Source organism: Anomaloglossus baeobatrachus, chromosome 6 (genome assembly GCF_048569485.1).
Source record: "Anomaloglossus baeobatrachus isolate aAnoBae1 chromosome 6, aAnoBae1.hap1, whole genome shotgun sequence".
NCBI classification, from domain to species: domain Eukaryota; kingdom Metazoa; phylum Chordata; class Amphibia; order Anura; family Aromobatidae; genus Anomaloglossus; species Anomaloglossus baeobatrachus.
The window spans coordinates 37,816,135-37,835,443 of NC_134358.1; the positions used below are offsets into that span (position 1 = coordinate 37,816,135).

Consider the following 19,309-nt stretch of genomic DNA (forward strand, 5'->3'; position numbering starts at 1 on the left):
ACGCTAACCTGAAATACTCTGTGCTGCTGAGCATCCTATTCTGTGACTATACACTGGTCTCTGGTTACTTTGTCCCACCAGGACACATAGTTAGATCTCACTGACCTCATTCAAGGAGGTGTCATATTTCTACTCGTCGCATGATAAGCATATCCTCTCCTGTAATACTCTGTGCTGCTGGGGACTCTATTCTGTGACTCCACACTGGTATCTGGTTACTTTATCCCACCAGGACACATGGTCATATCCACTGAGATCTCATTGGCCCCATCCAAGAAGGGGTCATATTTCTACCCTTCATATGTTGAGCTTATCCTCTCCTGAAATACTCTGTGCTGCTGGGGACCCTATTTTGCTGGTCTCTAGTTAATCTGATCCACCAGGAACATAGACAGTCATATATACCAGGGTTTCGCTGACCCCATACGACTTGTATTACTACCCTTCATATGTTGAGCATATTCCACTCCTGAAATACTCTGTGCTGCTGTGGATCCTATTCTGCAAGTACACACTAGTCTCTAGTTAATCTGATCCACCAGGACACAGTCAGATCTCACTGACCCCATCCAAGAAGGCGGTTGTATTACTACCCTTCATATGTTGAGCATATTCCACTCCTGAAATACTCTGTGCTGCTGGGGCTCTATTCTGTGACTACACACTGGTCTCTGGTTACTTTGTCCCACCAGGACACATAGACAGTCATCTCCGCCAAGATCATACTGACCCCCATCTGAGGAGGAGTCATATTACTAACCTTCATATGTTGAGCATATTCCACTCCTGAAATATTCTGTGCTGCTGTGGATCCTATTCTGCGACTACACACTGGCCTCTGGTTACTTTGTCCCACCAGGACACAGGGTCATTTCCACTGAGATCTAACTGACCCCATCCAAGAAGGGGGTTGTATTACTACCCTTCATATGTTGAGCATATCACTCTCCTGAAATGCTCTGTGCTGCTGGGGACTCTATTTTGCTACTACACACTGGTCTCTGGTTACTTTGTCCCACCAGGACACATAGTCATTTCCACTGAGATCTCGCTGACCCCATCCAAGAAGGTGTCATATTTCTACCCTTCACATGTGGAGCATATCCTCTCCTGAAATACTCTGCGCTGCTGGGGACCCTGTTCTGGGACTACACACTGGTCTCTGGTTACTTTGTCCCACCAGGACACATGGTCATTTCTACTGACCTCATCCAAGGAGGGGTCATATTACTACTCTTCGTATGTTGAGCATGTCCCACTCCTGAAATGCTCTGTGCTGCTGTGGACCCGTCTCCTCCATTTGCATTTGTTCTTTTTTCCTTGCTAATAATGGCCTGAGTGAACAGATTATCTGGAAGACCAACCCTCTCCTTAAATACTCTGTGCTGCTGTGGACCCGGGTTCGTGGTATATTGAAGTCGATAAGGTAGAGCTGCAGTTCCACACACAGCCTGTGGACAGAGGTGGCGCTGTTTCTGGAAGAAAGCGGCCATAATTGGTGACTTCTGCCCCGTATTGTGTACGCAGACCCCCTGCATTTCTTTCTGACGTCCTCGTTTCTTCCTCTTCAGATCATGTCCAGAATGAGGAGACCTACGCCCAGGCTTTAGATAAATTCGGGAGCAATTTCTTAAGCCGTGATAATGCAGATTTGGGCACGGCGTTCGTGAAGTTCTCCACCCTCACCAAGGAGCTGTCCACACTGCTCAAGAACCTGGTAAGAGGCCGAATGACGTCATAAGTGTGAGCTACACACGTGAGCATTGCTGGAGGTTTGTTACAATGTGTCAGCGCAGTTACAATGTATCTTCCTGAGCGTTCAGCCGCAGAGGAGTCTCCTGGCTGGATACAATGGTGACAATCCGTGCAGTGGAAGTGTCCGCTCTGATGGACCCGACTCCCTGACTGCAGAGACCCCCCAAATATCACAAGATATAACCCGGGGGATTAAGTAGCAGATCGTATCCGTATAATCGTAGTATTCGGGCACAGGTGGAGAATGCAGGCAAAGTGCTTGGCTGTCGTGGCGCAATATCTGGACCTCACTTCTGAGGATGTATATTTTGTATTAGGTGGAAGCGACATTTTTCTTTTTTTCTGATTTTTTTTTTTTTTTTTTTTTTTTTTTTTAATTTTTTATTATTTTATTTTTATTTTTTTCAGCTACAGGGATTAAGCCACAATGTCATCTTTACACTGGATTCACTTCTTAAAGGTGACTTGAAAGGAGTGAAGGGGGTAAGTTATCAAATGAAAGTATAATATTACATTTTGTGTGTGTGATGCATTCCAACATTATATAGCAAATTAAAGTGATGCAATTAATTTTGTTTAGGAACATCAAGCGCTGCACTGTACAGTCACCATGTACATACATTACTGATCCTCAGTTACCTCCTGTATTATACTCCAGAGCTGCACTCACTATTCTGCTGGTGCAGTCACTGTGTACATACATTACTGATCCTCAGTTACCTCCTGTATTATACTCCAGAGCTGCACTCACTATTCTGCTGGTGCAGTCACTGTGTACATACATTACTGATCCTCAGTTACCTCCTGTATTATACTCCAGAGCTGCACTCACTATTCTGCTGGTGCAGTCACTGTGTACATACATTACTGATCCTGAGTTACCTCCTGTATTCTACTCCAGAGCTGCACTCACTATTCTGGTGGTGCAGTCATTGTGTACATACATTACATTACTGATCCTGAGTTACTTCCTGCATTCTACTCCAGAGCTGCACTCACTATTCTGCTGGTGCAGTCACTGTGTACATACATTACATTACTGATCCTGTACTGATCCTGAGTTACCTCCTGCATTATACTCCAGAGCTGCACTCACTATTCAGCTGGTGCAGTCACTGTGTACATACATTACTGATCCTGAGTTACCTCCTGTATTCTACTCCAGAGCTGCACTCACTATTCTGCTGGTGGAGTCACTGTGTACATACATTACATTACTGATCCTGAGTTACGTCTTGTATTATACTCCAGAGCTGCACTCACTATTCTGCTGGTGCAGTCACTGTGTACATACATTACTGATCCTGAGTTACCTCCTGTATTCTACTCCAGAGCTGCACTCACTATTCTGCTGGTGCAGTCACTGTGTACATACATTACATTACTGATCCTGAGTTACGTCTTGTATTATACTCCAGAGCTGCACTCACTATTCTGCTGGTGCAGTCACTGTGTACATACATTACATTACTGATCCTGAGTTACGTCCTGTATTATACTCCAGAGCTGCACTCACTATTCTGCTGGTGCAGTCACTGTGTACATTACGTTACATTACTGATCTTGTACTGATCCTGAGTTACCTCCTGTATTCTACTCCAGAGCTGCACTCACTATTCTGCTGGTGCAGTCACTGTGTACATACATTACATTACTGATCCTGTACTGATCCTGAGTTACCTCCTGTATTATACTCCAGAGCTGCACTCACTATTCTGCTGGTGCAGACACTGAACAAGCAGGGTACAGTTTGCGCCTCTGCACGTGTCCTGTTCGCTCCGTGTTTTCTCTTTCCCGCGTCTTTTTTACTATTTCACCTCTTGTGTTTTCTCTTTCCAGGATCTCAAGAAGCCATTTGACAAAGCCTGGAAAGATTATGAAACCAAATTGTAAGTGCGGCCATCGCTAATGATTGTGGAGCGACGGTACGATGAGTGATGTGCGGGGGCCTTGTCACGCTGCTGATGCTGTTGCCCTGTGTAGCAGGGGGGAGGGGGGGTTGGGTGCAGGGGAGGGGGGGTTGGGTGCAGGGGAGGGGGGGTGGCTGCAGGGGAGGGGGGGTTGGGTGCAGGGGAGGGGGGGTTGGGTGCAGGGGAGGGGGGGTTGGGTGCAGGGGAGGTCACTCTTGGCTTTTGGACCGGGTAATCCGCATTGATTTATTTCTTAATTTTAGCACTAAAATTGAAAAAGAGAAGAGGGAGCACGCGAAGCAGCATGGCATGATCCGGACGGAGATAACTGGGGCCGAGATCGCCGAGGAGATGGAGAAGGAGAGGAGACTGTTCCAGTTACAGATGTGTGAGGTGAGCGCCCCCTGTGGATCCAGGGAGGATTAACAGCCCAATCCAGGTAACATTATATGCGCTGGGACTGGAGGTAGCCAGAGATCCTGACTCCAGCCACACAGAATAGTGCACACAGGGGTGTCTATGGCTCATCAGCCCCAAAGGGAGGGGGACCCCAACAAACGCTTCTCTTTCCCTCCAGAACAGATGCCACTGTACAGGTTCAGGTTAGGCGACGTCCTGCGCTGAGGCTTAAGGAAAAAACTGTCTAATATCTTGACTTTTCAATGATGGTTCAGGACCGGTGACGTCACATCTTCTGATACGGGACGTCACCAAGCGCAATCAAAAGGCATTTTAGCGAATAAGACAGGTGCACAGTGCCTGCTGATCCTACACAAGTCCCTACAGGTCTCAGAAGATGTAACAGACTCTGCTCACCTCCCTATCCAGAAGTTTGCAGAGCCACTGCTGAATTTATGTCGCTGCTTCTGCTGCTGAGTGGTGCCGCTCCGCTGCTGCTCCTGCTGCTGAGTGGTGCCTCCGCTGCTGCTCCTGCTGCTGAGTGGTGCCTCCGCTGCTGCTCCTGCTGCTGAGTGGTGCCTCCGCTGCTGCTCCTGCTGCTGAGTGGTGCCTCCGCTGCTGCTCCTGCTGCTGAGTGGTGCCTCCGCTGCTGCTCCTGCTGCTGAGTGGTGCCTCCGCTGCTGCTCCTGCTGCTGAGTGGTGCCTCCGCTGCTGCTCCTGCTGCTGAGTGGTGCCTCCGCTGCTGCTCCTGCTGCTGAGTGGTGCCTCCGCTGCTGCTCCTGCTGCTGAGTGGTGCCTCCGCTGCTGCTCCTGCTGCTGAGTGGTGCCTCCGCTGCTGCTCCTGCTGCTGAGTGGTGCCTCCGCTGCTGCTCCTGCTGCTGAGTGGTGCCTCCGCTGCTGCTCCTGCTGCTGAGTGGTGCCTCCGCTGCTGCTCCTGCTGCTGAGTGGTGCCTCCGCTGCTGCTCCTGCTGCTGAGTGGTGCCTCCGCTGCTGCTCCTGCTGCTGAGTGGTGCCTCCGCTGCTGCTCCTGCTGCTGAGTGGTGCCTCCGCTGCTGCTCCTGCTGCTGAGTGGTGCCTCCGCTGCTGCTCCTGCTGCTGAGTGGTGCCTCCGCTGCTGCTCCTGCTGCTGAGTGGTGCCTCCGCTGCTGCTCCTGCTGCTGAGTGGTGCCTCCGCTGCTGCTCCTGCTGCTGAGTGGTGCCTCCGCTGCTGCTCCTGCTGCTGAGTGGTGCCTCCGCTGCTGCTCCTGCTGCTGAGTGGTGCCTCCGCTGCTGCTCCTGCTGCTGAGTGGTGCCTCCGCTGCTGCTCCTGCTGCTGAGTGGTGCCTCCGCTGCTGCTCCTGCTGCTGAGTGGTGCCTCCGCTGCTGCTCCTGCTGCTGAGTGGTGCCTCCGCTGCTGCTCCTGCTGCTGAGTGGTGCCTCCGCTGCTGCTCCTGCTGCTGAGTGGTGCCTCCGCTGCTGCTCCTGCTGCTGAGTGGTGCCTCCGCTGCTGCTCCTGCTGCTGAGTGGTGCCTCCGCTGCTGCTCCTGCTGCTGAGTGGTGCCTCCGCTGCTGCTCCTGCTGCTGAGTGGTGCCTCCGCTGCTGCTCCTGCTGCTGAGTGGTGCCTCCGCTGCTGCTCCTGCTGCTGAGTGGTGCCTCCGCTGCTGCTCCTGCTGCTGAGTGGTGCCTCCGCTGCTGCTCCTGCTGCTGAGTGGTGCCTCCGCTGCTGCTCCTGCTGCTGAGTGGTGCCTCCGCTGCTGCTCCTGCTGCTGAGTGGTGCCTCCGCTGCTGCTCCTGCTGCTGAGTGGTGCCTCCGCTGCTGCTCCTGCTGCTGAGTGGTGCCTCCGCTGCTGCTCCTGCTGCTGAGTGGTGCCTCCGCTGCTGCTCCTGCTGCTGAGTGGTGCCTCCGCTGCTGCTCCTGCTGCTGAGTGGTGCCTCCGCTGCTGCTCCTGCTGCTGAGTGGTGCCTCCGCTGCTGCTCCTGCTGCTGAGTGGTGCCTCCGCTGCTGCTCCTGCTGCTGAGTGGTGCCTCCGCTGCTGCTCCTGCTGCTGAGTGGTGCCTCCGCTGCTGCTCCTGCTGCTGAGTGGTGCCTCCGCTGCTGCTCCTGCTGCTGAGTGGTGCCTCCGCTGCTGCTCCTGCTGCTGAGTGGTGCCTCCGCTGCTGCTCCTGCTGCTGAGTGGTGCCTCCGCTGCTGCTCCTGCTGCTGAGTGGTGCCTCCGCTGCTGCTCCTGCTGCTGAGTGGTGCCTCCGCTGCTGCTCCTGCTGCTGAGTGGTGCCTCCGCTGCTGCTCCTGCTGCTGAGTGGTGCCTCCGCTGCTGCTCCTGCTGCTGAGTGGTGCCTCCGCTGCTGCTCCTGCTGCTGAGTGGTGCCTCCGCTGCTGCTCCTGCTGCTGAGTGGTGCCTCCGCTGCTGCTCCTGCTGCTGAGTGGTGCCTCCGCTGCTGCTCCTGCTGCTGAGTGGTGCCTCCGCTGCTGCTCCTGCTGCTGAGTGGTGCCTCCGCTGCTGCTCCTGCTGCTGAGTGGTGCCTCCGCTGCTGCTCCTGCTGCTGAGTGGTGCCTCCGCTGCTGCTCCTGCTGCTGAGTGGTGCCTCCGCTGCTGCTCCTGCTGCTGAGTGGTGCCTCCGCTGCTGCTCCTGCTGCTGAGTGGTGCCTCCGCTGCTGCTCCTGCTGCTGAGTGGTGCCTCCGCTGCTGCTCCTGCTGCTGAGTGGTGCCTCCGCTGCTGCTCCTGCTGCTGAGTGGTGCCTCCGCTGCTGCTCCTGCTGCTGAGTGGTGCCTCCGCTGCTGCTCCTGCTGCTGAGTGGTGCCTCCGCTGCTGCTCCTGCTGCTGAGTGGTGCCTCCGCTGCTGCTCCTGCTGCTGAGTGGTGCCTCCGCTGCTGCTCCTGCTGCTGAGTGGTGCCTCCGCTGCTGCTCCTGCTGCTGAGTGGTGCCTCCGCTGCTGCTCCTGCTGCTGAGTGGTGCCTCCGCTGCTGCTCCTGCTGCTGAGTGGTGCCTCCGCTGCTGCTCCTGCTGCTGAGTGGTGCCTCCGCTGCTGCTCCTGCTGCTGAGTGGTGCCTCCGCTGCTGCTCCTGCTGCTGAGTGGTGCCTCCGCTGCTGCTCCTGCTGCTGAGTGGTGCCTCCGCTGCTGCTCCTGCTGCCGAGTGGTGCCTCCGCTGCCGCTCCTGCTGCCGAGTGGTGCCTCCGCTGCCGCTCCTGCTGCCGAGTGGTGCCTCCGCTGCCGCTCCTGCTGCCGAGTGGTGCCTCCGCTGCCGCTCCTGCTGCCGAGTGGTGCCTCCGCTGCCGCTCCTGCTGCCGAGTGGTGCCTCCGCTGCCGCTCCTGCTGCCGAGTGGTGCCTCCGCTGCCGCTCCTGCTGCCGAGTGGTGCCTCCGCTGCCGCTCCTGCTGCCGAGTGGTGCCTCCGCTGCCGCTCCTGCTGCCGAGTGGTGCCTCCGCTGCCGCTCCTGCTGCCGAGTGGTGCCTCCGCTGCCGCTCCTGCTGCCGAGTGGTGCCTCCGCTGCCGCTCCTGCTGCCGAGTGGTGCCTCCGCTGCCGCTCCTGCTGCCGAGTGGTGCCTCCGCTGCCGCTCCTGCTGCCGAGTGGTGCCTCCGCTGCCGCTCCTGCTGCCGAGTGGTGCCTCCGCTGCCGCTCCTGCTGCCGAGTGGTGCCGCCGCTCCTGCTGCCGAGTGGTGCCTCCGCTGCCGCTCCTGCTGCCGAGTGGTGCCTCCGCTGCCGCTCCTGCTGCCGAGTGGTGCCTCCGCTGCCGCTCCTGCTGCCGAGTGGTGCCTCCGCTGCCGCTCCTGCTGCCGAGTGGTGCCTCCGCTGCCGCTCCTGCTGCCGAGTGGTGCCTCCGCTGCCGCTCCTGCTGCCGAGTGGTGCCTCCGCTGCCGCTCCTGCTGCCGAGTGGTGCCTCCGCTGCCGCTCCTGCTGCCGAGTGGTGCCTCCGCTGCCGCTCCTGCTGCCGAGTGGTGCCTCCGCTGCCGCTCCTGCTGCCGAGTGGTGCCTCCGCTGCCGCTCCTGCTGCCGAGTGGTGCCTCCGCTGCCGCTCCTGCTGCCGAGTGGTGCCTCCGCTGCCGCTCCTGCTGCCGAGTGGTGCCTCCGCTGCCGCTCCTGCTGCCGAGTGGTGCCTCCGCTGCCGCTCCTGCTGCCGAGTGGTGCCTCCGCTGCCGCTCCTGCTGCCGAGTGGTGCCTCCGCTGCCGCTCCTGCTGCCGAGTGGTGCCTCCGCTGCCGCTCCTGCTGCCGAGTGGTGCCTCCGCTGCCGCTCCTGCTGCCGAGTGGTGCCTCCGCTTCCGCTCCTGCTGCCGAGTGGTGCCTCCGCTGCCGCTCCTGCTGCCGAGTGGTGCCTCCGCTGCCGCTCCTGCTGCCGAGTGGTGCCTCCGCTGCCGCTCCTGCTGCCGAGTGGTGCCTCCGCTGCCGCTCCTGCTGCCGAGTGGTGCCTCCGCTGCCGCTCCTGCTGCCGAGTGGTGCCTCCGCTGCCGCTCCTGCTGCCGAGTGGTGCCTCCGCTGCCGCTCCTGCTGCCGAGTGGTGCCTCCGCTGCCGCTCCTGCTGCCGAGTGGTGCCTCCGCTGCCGCTCCTGCTGCCGAGTGGTGCCTCCGCTGCCGCTCCTGCTGCCGAGTGGTGCCTCCGCTGCCGCTCCTGCTGCCGAGTGGTGCCGCCGCTCCTGCTGCCGAGTGGTGCCGCCGCTCCTGCTGCCGAGTGGTGCCGCCGCTCCTGCTGCCGAGTGGTGCCGTCGCTGCCGCTCCTGCTGCCGAGTGGTGCCGTCGCTGCCGCTCCTGCTGCCGAGTGGTGCCTCCGCTGCCGCTCCTGCTGTCGAGTGGTGCTGCCGCTGCTGCTGCCGAGTGGTGCCGTCGCTGCCGAGTGGTGCCTCCGCTGTCGCTCCTGCTGCCGAGTGGTGCCGTCGCTGCCGCTCCTGCTGCCGAGTGGTGCTGCCGCTGCTGCTGCCGAGTGGTGCCTCCGCTGCCGCTGCTGCTGCCGAGTGGTGCCTCCGCTGCCGCTCCTGCTGCCGAGTGGTGCCTCCGCTGCCGCTCCTGCTGCCGAGTGGTGCCTCCGCTGCCGCTCCTGCTGCCGAGTGGTGCCTCCGCTGCCGCTCCTGCTGCCGAGTGGTGCCTCCGCTGCCGCTCCTGCTGCCGAGTGGTGCCTCCGCTGCCGCTCCTGCTGCCGAGTGGTGCCTCCGCTGCCGCTCCTGCTGCCGAGTGGTGCCTCCGCTGCCGCTCCTGCTGCCGAGTGGTGCCTCCGCTGCCGCTCCTGCTGCCGAGTGGTGCCTCCGCTGCCGCTCCTGCTGCCGAGTGGTGCCTCCGCTGCCGCTCCTGCTGCCGAGTGGTGCCTCCGCTGCCGCTCCTGCTGCCGAGTGGTGCCTCCGCTGCCGCTCCTGCTGCCGAGTGGTGCCGCCGCTCCTGCTGCCGAGTGGTGCCGCCGCTCCTGCTGCCGAGTGGTGCCGCCGCTCCTGCTGCCGAGTGGTGCCGTCGCTGCCGCTCCTGCTGCCGAGTGGTGCCGTCGCTGCCGCTCCTGCTGCCGAGTGGTGCCTCCGCTGCCGCTCCTGCTGTCGAGTGGTGCTGCCGCTGCTGCTGCCGAGTGGTGCCGTCGCTGCCGAGTGGTGCCTCCGCTGTCGCTCCTGCTGCCGAGTGGTGCCGTCGCTGCCGCTCCTGCTGCCGAGTGGTGCTGCCGCTGCTGCTGCCGAGTGGTGCCTCCGCTGCCGCTGCTGCTGCCGAGTGGTGCCTCCGCTGCCGCTGCTGCTGCCGAGTGGTGCCTCCGCTGCCGCTCCTGCTGCCGAGTGGTGCCTCCGCTGCCGCTCCTGCTGCCGAGTGGTGCCTCCGCTGCCGCTCCTGCTGCCGAGTGGTGCCTCCGCTGCCGCTCCTGCTGCCGAGTGGTGCCTCCGCTGCCGCTCCTGCTGCCGAGTGGTGCCTCCGCTGCCGCTCCTGCTGCCGAGTGGTGCCTCCGCTGCCGCTCCTGCTGCCGAGTGGTGCCTCCGCTGCCGCTCCTGCTGCCGAGTGGTGCCTCCGCTGCCGCTCCTGCTGCCGAGTGGTGCCTCCGCTGCCGCTCCTGCTGCCGAGTGGTGCCTCCGCTGCCGCTCCTGCTGCCGAGTGGTGCCTCCGCTGCCGCTCCTGCTGCCGAGTGGTGCCTCCGCTGCCGCTCCTGCTGCCGAGTGGTGCCTCCGCTGCCGCTCCTGCTGCCGAGTGGTGCCTCCGCTGCCGCTCCTGCTGCCGAGTGGTGCCTCCGCTGCCGCTCCTGCTGCCGAGTGGTGCCTCCGCTGCCGCTCCTGCTGCCGAGTGGTGCCTCCGCTGCCGCTCCTGCTGCCGAGTGGTGCCTCCGCTGCCGCTCCTGCTGCCGAGTGGTGCCTCCGCTGCCGCTCCTGCTGCCGAGTGGTGCCTCCGCTGCCGCTCCTGCTGCCGAGTGGTGCCTCCGCTTCCGCTCCTGCTGCCGAGTGGTGCCTCCGCTGCCGCTCCTGCTGCCGAGTGGTGCCTCCGCTGCCGCTCCTGCTGCCGAGTGGTGCCTCCGCTGCCGCTCCTGCTGCCGAGTGGTGCCTCCGCTGCCGCTCCTGCTGCCGAGTGGTGCCTCCGCTGCCGCTCCTGCTGCCGAGTGGTGCCTCCGCTGCCGCTCCTGCTGCCGAGTGGTGCCGCCGCTCCTGCTGCCGAGTGGTGCCGCCGCTCCTGCTGCCGAGTGGTGCCGCCGCTCCTGCTGCCGAGTGGTGCCGTCGCTGCCGCTCCTGCTGCCGAGTGGTGCCATCGCTGCCGCTCCTGCTGCCGAGTGGTGCCTCCGCTGCCGCTCCTGCTGTCGAGTGGTGCTGCCGCTGCTGCTGCCGAGTGGTGCCGTCGCTGCCGAGTGGTGCCTCCGCTGTCGCTCCTGCTGCCGAGTGGTGCCGTCGCTGCCGCTCCTGCTGCCGAGTGGTGCTGCCGCTGCTGCTGCCGAGTGGTGCCTCCGCTGCCGCTGCTGCTGCCGAGTGGTGCCTCCGCTGCCGCTCCTGCTGCCGAGTGGTGCCTCCGCTGCCGCTCCTGCTGCCGAGTGGTGCCTCCGCTGCCGCTCCTGCTGCCGAGTGGTGCCTCCGCTGCCGCTCCTGCTGCCGAGTGGTGCCTCCGCTGCCGCTCCTGCTGCCGAGTGGTGCCTCCGCTGCCGCTCCTGCTGCCGAGTGGTGCCTCCGCTGCCGCTCCTGCTGCCGAGTGGTGCCTCCGCTGCCTCTCCTGCTGCCAAGTGGTGCTGCCGCTGCTGCTGCCGAGTGTTGCCTCCGCTGCCGCTCCTGCTGCCGAGTGGTGCCTCCGCTGCCGCTCCTGCTGCCGAGTGGTGCCTCCGCTGCCGCTCCTGCTGCCGAGTGGTGCCTCCGCTGCCGCTCCTGCTGCCGAGTGGTGCCTCCGCTGCCGCTCCTGCTGCCGAGTGGTGCCTCCGCTGCCGCTCCTGCTGCCGAGTGGTGCCTCCGCTGCCGCTCCTGCTGCCGAGTGGTGCCGCCGCTCCTGCTGCCGAGTGGTGCCTCCGCTGCCGCTCCTGCTGCCGAGTGGTGCCTCCGCTGCCGCTCCTGCTGCCGAGTGGTGCCTCCGCTGCCGCTCCTGCTGCCGAGTGGTGCCTCCGCTGCCGCTCCTGCTGCCGAGTGGTGCCTCCGCTGCCGCTCCTGCTGCCGAGTGGTGCCTCCGCTGCCGCTCCTGCTGCCGAGTGGTGCCTCCGCTGCCGCTCCTGCTGCCGAGTGGTGCCTCCGCTGCCGCTCCTGCTGCCGAGTGGTGCCTCCGCTGCCGCTCCTGCTGCCGAGTGGTGCCTCCGCTGCCGCTCCTGCTGCCGAGTGGTGCCTCCGCTGCCGCTCCTGCTGCCGAGTGGTGCCTCCGCTGCCGCTCCTGCTGCCGAGTGGTGCCTCCGCTGCCGCTCCTGCTGCCGAGTGGTGCCTCCGCTGCCGCTCCTGCTGCCGAGTGGTGCCTCCGCTGCCGCTCCTGCTGCCGAGTGGTGCCTCCGCTGCCGCTCCTGCTGCCGAGTGGTGCCTCCGCTGCCGCTCCTGCTGCCGAGTGGTGCCTCCGCTGCCGCTCCTGCTGCCGAGTGGTGCCTCCGCTTCCGCTCCTGCTGCCGAGTGGTGCCTCCGCTGCCGCTCCTGCTGCCGAGTGGTGCCTCCGCTGCCGCTCCTGCTGCCGAGTGGTGCCTCCGCTGCCGCTCCTGCTGCCGAGTGGTGCCTCCGCTGCCGCTCCTGCTGCCGAGTGGTGCCTCCGCTGCCGCTCCTGCTGCCGAGTGGTGCCTCCGCTGCCGCTCCTGCTGCCGAGTGGTGCCTCCGCTGCCGCTCCTGCTGCCGAGTGGTGCCTCCGCTGCCGCTCCTGCTGCCGAGTGGTGCCTCCGCTGCCGCTCCTGCTGCCGAGTGGTGCCTCCGCTGCCGCTCCTGCTGCCGAGTGGTGCCTCCGCTGCCGCTCCTGCTGCCGAGTGGTGCCGCCGCTCCTGCTGCCGAGTGGTGCCGCCGCTCCTGCTGCCGAGTGGTGCCGCCGCTCCTGCTGCCGAGTGGTGCCGTCGCTGCCGCTCCTGCTGCCGAGTGGTGCCGTCGCTGCCGCTCCTGCTGCCGAGTGGTGCCTCCGCTGCCGCTCCTGCTGTCGAGTGGTGCTGCCGCTGCTGCTGCCGAGTGGTGCCGTCGCTGCCGAGTGGTGCCTCCGCTGTCGCTCCTGCTGCCGAGTGGTGCCGTCGCTGCCGCTCCTGCTGCCGAGTGGTGCTGCCGCTGCTGCTGCCGAGTGGTGCCTCCGCTGCCGCTGCTGCTGCCGAGTGGTGCCTCCGCTGCCGCTCCTGCTGCCGAGTGGTGCCTCCGCTGCCGCTCCTGCTGCCGAGTGGTGCCTCCGCTGCCGCTCCTGCTGCCGAGTGGTGCCTCCGCTGCCGCTCCTGCTGCCGAGTGGTGCCTCCGCTGCCGCTCCTGCTGCCGAGTGGTGCCTCCGCTGCCGCTCCTGCTGCCGAGTGGTGCCTCCGCTGCCGCTCCTGCTGCCGAGTGGTGCCTCCGCTGCCGCTCCTGCTGCCGAGTGGTGCCTCCGCTGCCGCTCCTGCTGCCGAGTGGTGCCTCCGCTGCCGCTCCTGCTGCCGAGTGGTGCCGCCGCTCCTGCTGCCGAGTGGTGCCGGCCGCTCCTGCTGCCGAGTGGTGCCGCCGCTCCTGCTGCCGAGTGGTGCCGTCGCTGCCGCTCCTGCTGCCGAGTGGTGCCGTCGCTGCCGCTCCTGCTGCCGAGTGGTGCCTCCGCTGCCGCTCCTGCTGTCGAGTGGTGCTGCCGCTGCTGCTGCCGAGTGGTGCCGTCGCTGCCGAGTGGTGCCTCCGCTGTCGCTCCTGCTGCCGAGTGGTGCCGTCGCTGCCGCTCCTGCTGCCGAGTGGTGCTGCCGCTGCTGCTGCCGAGTGGTGCCTCCGCTGCCGCTGCTGCTGCCGAGTGGTGCCTCCGCTGCCGCTGCTGCTGCCGAGTGGTGCCTCCGCTGCCGCTCCTGCTGCCGAGTGGTGCCTCCGCTGCCGCTCCTGCTGCCGAGTGGTGCCTCCGCTGCCGCTCCTGCTGCCGAGTGGTGCCTCCGCTGCCGCTCCTGCTGCCGAGTGGTGCCTCCGCTGCCGCTCCTGCTGCCGAGTGGTGCCTCCGCTGCCGCTCCTGCTGCCGAGTGGTGCCTCCGCTGCCGCTCCTGCTGCCGAGTGGTGCCTCCGCTGCCGCTCCTGCTGCCGAGTGGTGCCTCCGCTGCCGCTCCTGCTGCCGAGTGGTGCCTCCGCTGCCGCTCCTGCTGCCGAGTGGTGCCTCCGCTGCCGCTCCTGCTGCCGAGTGGTGCCTCCGCTGCCGCTCCTGCTGCCGAGTGGTGCCTCCGCTGCCGCTCCTGCTGCCGAGTGGTGCCTCCGCTGCCGCTCCTGCTGCCGAGTGGTGCCTCCGCTGCCGCTCCTGCTGCCGAGTGGTGCCTCCGCTGCCGCTCCTGCTGCCGAGTGGTGCCTCCGCTGCCGCTCCTGCTGCCGAGTGGTGCCTCCGCTGCCGCTCCTGCTGCCGAGTGGTGCCTCCGCTGCCGCTCCTGCTGCCGAGTGGTGCCTCCGCTGCCGCTCCTGCTGCCGAGTGGTGCCTCCGCTGCCGCTCCTGCTGCCGAGTGGTGCCTCCGCTGCCGCTCCTGCTGCCGAGTGGTGCCTCCGCTTCCGCTCCTGCTGCCGAGTGGTGCCTCCGCTGCCGCTCCTGCTGCCGAGTGGTGCCTCCGCTGCCGCTCCTGCTGCCGAGTGGTGCCTCCGCTGCCGCTCCTGCTGCCGAGTGGTGCCTCCGCTGCCGCTCCTGCTGCCGAGTGGTGCCTCCGCTGCCGCTCCTGCTGCCGAGTGGTGCCTCCGCTGCCGCTCCTGCTGCCGAGTGGTGCCGCCGCTCCTGCTGCCGAGTGGTGCCGCCGCTCCTGCTGCCGAGTGGTGCCGCCGCTCCTGCTGCCGAGTGGTGCCGTCGCTGCCGCTCCTGCTGCCGAGTGGTGCCATCGCTGCCGCTCCTGCTGCCGAGTGGTGCCTCCGCTGCCGCTCCTGCTGTCGAGTGGTGCTGCCGCTGCTGCTGCCGAGTGGTGCCGTCGCTGCCGAGTGGTGCCTCCGCTGTCGCTCCTGCTGCCGAGTGGTGCCGTCGCTGCCGCTCCTGCTGCCGAGTGGTGCTGCCGCTGCTGCTGCCGAGTGGTGCCTCCGCTGCCGCTGCTGCTGCCGAGTGGTGCCTCCGCTGCCGCTCCTGCTGCCGAGTGGTGCCTCCGCTGCCGCTCCTGCTGCCGAGTGGTGCCTCCGCTGCCGCTCCTGCTGCCGAGTGGTGCCTCCGCTGCCGCTCCTGCTGCCGAGTGGTGCCTCCGCTGCCGCTCCTGCTGCCGAGTGGTGCCTCCGCTGCCGCTCCTGCTGCCGAGTGGTGCCTCCGCTGCCGCTCCTGCTGCCGAGTGGTGCCTCCGCTGCCTCTCCTGCTGCCAAGTGGTGCTGCCGCTGCTGCTGCCGAGTGTTGCCTCCGCTGCCGCTCCTGCTGCCTAGTGGTGCTGCTGCTGCCGAGTTGTGCCTCCGCTGCCGCTCCTGCTGCCGAGTGGTGCTGCCGCTGCTGCTGCCGAGTGGTGCCTCCGCTGCCGCTGCTGCTGCCGAGTGGTGCCTCCGCTGCCGCTGCTGCCGAGTGGTGCCTCCGCTGCCGCTGCTGCTGCCGAGTGGTGCCTCCGCTGCCGCTGCTGCTGCCGAGTGGTGCCGCCGCTGCTGTTACTGCTGAGTGGTGCCTCCGCTGCCGCTCCTGCTGCCGAGTGGTGCCGCCGCTGCTGTTACTGCTGAGTGGTGCTGTATTTTTTGCTGCTGTTGCATAGTGCGCTCCATTGCAGCTTCTGAGTGCTCCCATACATTACAGTGCGACGTCTGGTCTCGCATTTATGTGACTGGCACTGTGCTGCAATACCAGCCTCGGCCTGTGCAGGACAGTGGTGCTGTTGTGAGGGCCGGTTTCCTATAGTGACGTGTTAGGCACACCTTATGGCACAATAGCACAGACTTTTCCGTTAACTACTGCAGATAACTACACGGTAGCAGGAGCGGGATGTCAGATATTAACATAACACGGGCATGATTATTTAATTATCCCCTCGCCCCCGTCACATACAACACCCGCGCAGCGTGCAATTACCCGCTAACCGCCGCCTTTGTCTTCTGACAGTATCTTATTAAAGTTAATGAAATCAAGACGAAGAAGGGCGTGGACCTGCTGCAGAATCTGATCAAGTATTACCACGCGCAGTGCAAGTGAGTGTGCCGGACGGGGTTAATGTGGGCGCCACCGCTGCGCCAATGTAATAGCGGGGTGTTCATTCGGAGCACACGTGGCGCCAGCCGGTGACGGAGCAGCTACTGATGCACATTTCTTCCCAGTTTCTTCCAGGACGGCCTGAAAACTGCGGATAAACTGAAGCAGTACATCGAGAAACTGGCCGCCGACCTGTACAACGTGAGTAGAGGGGTCACTAGGTGGATTTTAAAGGGATTGTCCAGAAGGATAAAAACGTGGCTGCTTTCTTCTATACACAGCGCCACCCCTGTCCATAGGCGGTGTGCGGTATTACAGCTCAGCAACATGCCCTTAAATAGCTCACTTTATGGTCTGAGCCGTAAATAAGACATTCTGAGCACCTACCGCCCCAATACACCCCGTCCCCCGGGTCACAGCCTCCACCTACAATTATGTAGAGTATGGTTAGGAAAGGCTGAGGAACAACCGGTGTCCACAGAGATGATGGCCACTGCTAGTCATCACGTGGCTTTTTTTCTTCTTCTTCTCTTGTTTGTGGGAATGTTGTGTAGCTGCTCCTATGTACGAGAATATAACTACTATAATACTGCTCCTATGTACAAGAATATAACTACTATAATACTGCCCCCTATGTACAAGAATATAACTACTATAATACTGCCCCTATGTACAAGAATATAACTACTATAATACTGCCCCCTATGTACAAGAATATAACTACTATAATACTGCCCCTATGTACAAGAATATAACTACTATAATACTGCCCCTATGTACAAGAATATAACTACTATAATACTGCCCCTATGTACAAGAATATAACTACTATAATACTGCCCCTATGTACGAGAATATAACTACTATAATACTGCCCCCTATGTACAAGAATATAACTACTATAATACTGCCCCTATGTACAAGAATATAACTACAATAATACTGCCCCTATTTACAAGAATATAACTACAATAATACTGCCCCTATTTACAAGAATATAACTACTATAATACTGCCCCTATTTACAAGAATATAACTACTATAATACTGCCTCCTATGCACAAGAATATAACTACTATAATACTGCCCCCTATGTACAAGAATATAACTACTATAATACTGCCCCCTATGTACAAGAATATAACTACTATAATACTGCCCCCTATGTACAAGAATATAACTACTATAATACTGCTCCTATGTACAAGAATATAACTACTATAATACTGCTCCTATGTACAAGAATATAACAACTATAATACTGCCCCCTATGTGCAAGAATATAACTACTATAATACTGCTCCTATGTACAAGAATATAACTACTATAATACTGCCCCCTATGTGCAAGAATATAACTACTATAATACTGCCCCTATGTACAAGAATATAACAACTATAATACTGCCCCCTATGTGCAAGAATATAACTACTATAATACTGCTCCTATGTACAAGATTATAACTACTATAATACTGTCCCTATGTACAAGAATATAACTACTATAATACTGATCGTATGTACATCTATATAACTACTATAATACTGTCCCTATATACAAGAATATAACTACTATAATACTGCCCCCTATGTACAAGAATGTAACTACTATAATACTGCCCCTATTTACAAGAAAATAACTACTATAATACTGCCCCCTATGTACAAGAATATAACTACTATAATACTGCCCCTATGTACAAGAATATAACTACTATAATACTGCCCCCTATGTACAAGAATATAACTACTATAATACTGCCCCTATGTACAAGAATATAACTACTATAATACTGCCCCTATGTACAAGAATATAACTACTATAATACTGCCCCTATGTACAAGAATATAACTACTATAATACTGCCCCTATGTACGAGAATATAACTACTATAATACTGCCCCCTATATACAAGAATATAACTACTATAATACTGCCCCCTATATACAAGAATATAACTACTATAATACTGCCCCCTATGTACAAGAATATAACTACTATAATACTGCCCCTATGTACAAGAATATAACTACTATAATACTGCCCCTATGTACAAGAATATAACTGCTATAATACTGCCCCTATGTACAAGAATATAACTACTATAATACTGCCCCCTATGTACAAGAATATAACTACTGTAATACGGCCCCTATGTACAAGAATATAACTACTATAATACTGCCCCCTATGTACAAGAATATAACTACTATAATACGGCTCCTATGTACAAGAATATAACTACTATAATACTGCTCCTATGTACAAGAATATAACTACTATAATACTGCCCCCTATGTACAAGACAAGAATATAACTACTATAATACTACCCCTATGTTCAAGAATATAACTACTATAATACTGCACCCTATGTACAAGAATATAACTACTATAATACTACCCCTATGTTCAAGAATATAACTACTATAATACTGCACCCTATGTACAAGAATATAACTACTATAATACTACCCCTATGTTCAAGAATATAACTACTATAATACTGCTCCTATGTACAAGAATATATTTATGCTTTTGTAGATAAAGCAGACCCAGGATGAGGAGAAGAAGCAGCTCACCGCCCTGCGGGACCTCATCAAGTCTTCTCTTCAGCTGGATCAGAAGGAGGTAGGTGTACATAGGAAGGTCTCCACGTGATAGAGAGGGAAGCAAAAGGGGATGCCAGTACTAATTTTGGTATGTTTTGCAGCATGACATAAAGCAAGAGCAGCAGATTGGTATAAAAAGCAGTAATGTAATAATGAGTCAGCGGTCGGTCCTCCTAATTGACGACTTTCTTGTTATTTTTAGTACTGCCCCTTTGACTGTAAAACCCAGTGTGACCATATAATGATATTTTCAGCTCCTCCTGCTCTATGTCTCGCTAAGTGCCTTGTATTATATTAACCTCTTCATGTTGGCGGTCATCAGCAGGACACTTTCCACATGATTTATAATTTGTTACAATGTGTCAGTGCAGGTAAAATATATCCATTTGTCCTGACGAGATGCAATTGTAGCAAACTCTCAGCTGTGAGACGCTTCTGTTTAGTAGGGTCCGATCCCTGCTCCCGTATAACAGACGCTTTCTTTGTCGCTCCATTGGGAGACCCAGACAATTGGGTGTATAGCTTCTGCCTCCGGAGGCCACACAAAGTATTACACTTTAAAAAGTGTAACCCCTCCCCTCTGCCTATACACCCCCCCGTGCATCACGGGCTCCTCAGTTTTATGCTTTGTGTGGAAGGGAAGCCCAGAGCGGTTCCGGACAAGCGCTTTACTAAGCGCCTCACTGACACGCGTTACCCCTTCCCCTCTGAAGTCGTTAAGGGTTGGGCTCAATGTCCCAAGGTGGATCCTCCAGTCTCTAGATTGGCGGCTAGATCTGTGGTATCGGTTGCAGATGGCTCATCGCTAAAGGATGCCACTGACAGGCAGATAGAGCTCCTGGTGAAATCCATCTATGAGGCCACGGGCGCGTCTTTTGCCCCGGCTTTTGCAGCCGTGTGGGCTCTCCAAGCTATTTCAGCTTGTCTGGCTGAGAATAATGCAGTCACACGTAATTCTGCTCCGCAGGTTGCGTCTCTGACTTCTCAAGCGTCAGCTTTTTCTTCCTACGCCATGAACGC

The 19,309-nt window shown here is 59.7% G+C and overlaps 1 protein-coding gene across 3 annotated transcripts in view; it reads left to right on the plus strand.

Annotated features, from left to right (window-relative positions):
* The window catches only part of ASAP1 (ArfGAP with SH3 domain, ankyrin repeat and PH domain 1), a 409,622-nt gene that overhangs the window by 285,483 nt on the left and 104,830 nt on the right, over positions 1-19,309 (plus strand). For all 3 annotated transcript variants that reach the window (XM_075352860.1, XM_075352862.1, XM_075352861.1), the window contains 7 exons: positions 1,572-1,717; positions 2,164-2,238; positions 3,595-3,644; positions 3,929-4,058; positions 15,592-15,677; positions 15,804-15,879; positions 18,222-18,308. In XM_075352860.1, the coding sequence (XP_075208975.1) occupies positions 1,572-1,717; positions 2,164-2,238; positions 3,595-3,644; positions 3,929-4,058; positions 15,592-15,677; positions 15,804-15,879; positions 18,222-18,308 (650 nt within the window). The remainder of the gene's footprint in view (positions 1-1,571; positions 1,718-2,163; positions 2,239-3,594; positions 3,645-3,928; positions 4,059-15,591; positions 15,678-15,803; positions 15,880-18,221; positions 18,309-19,309) is intronic.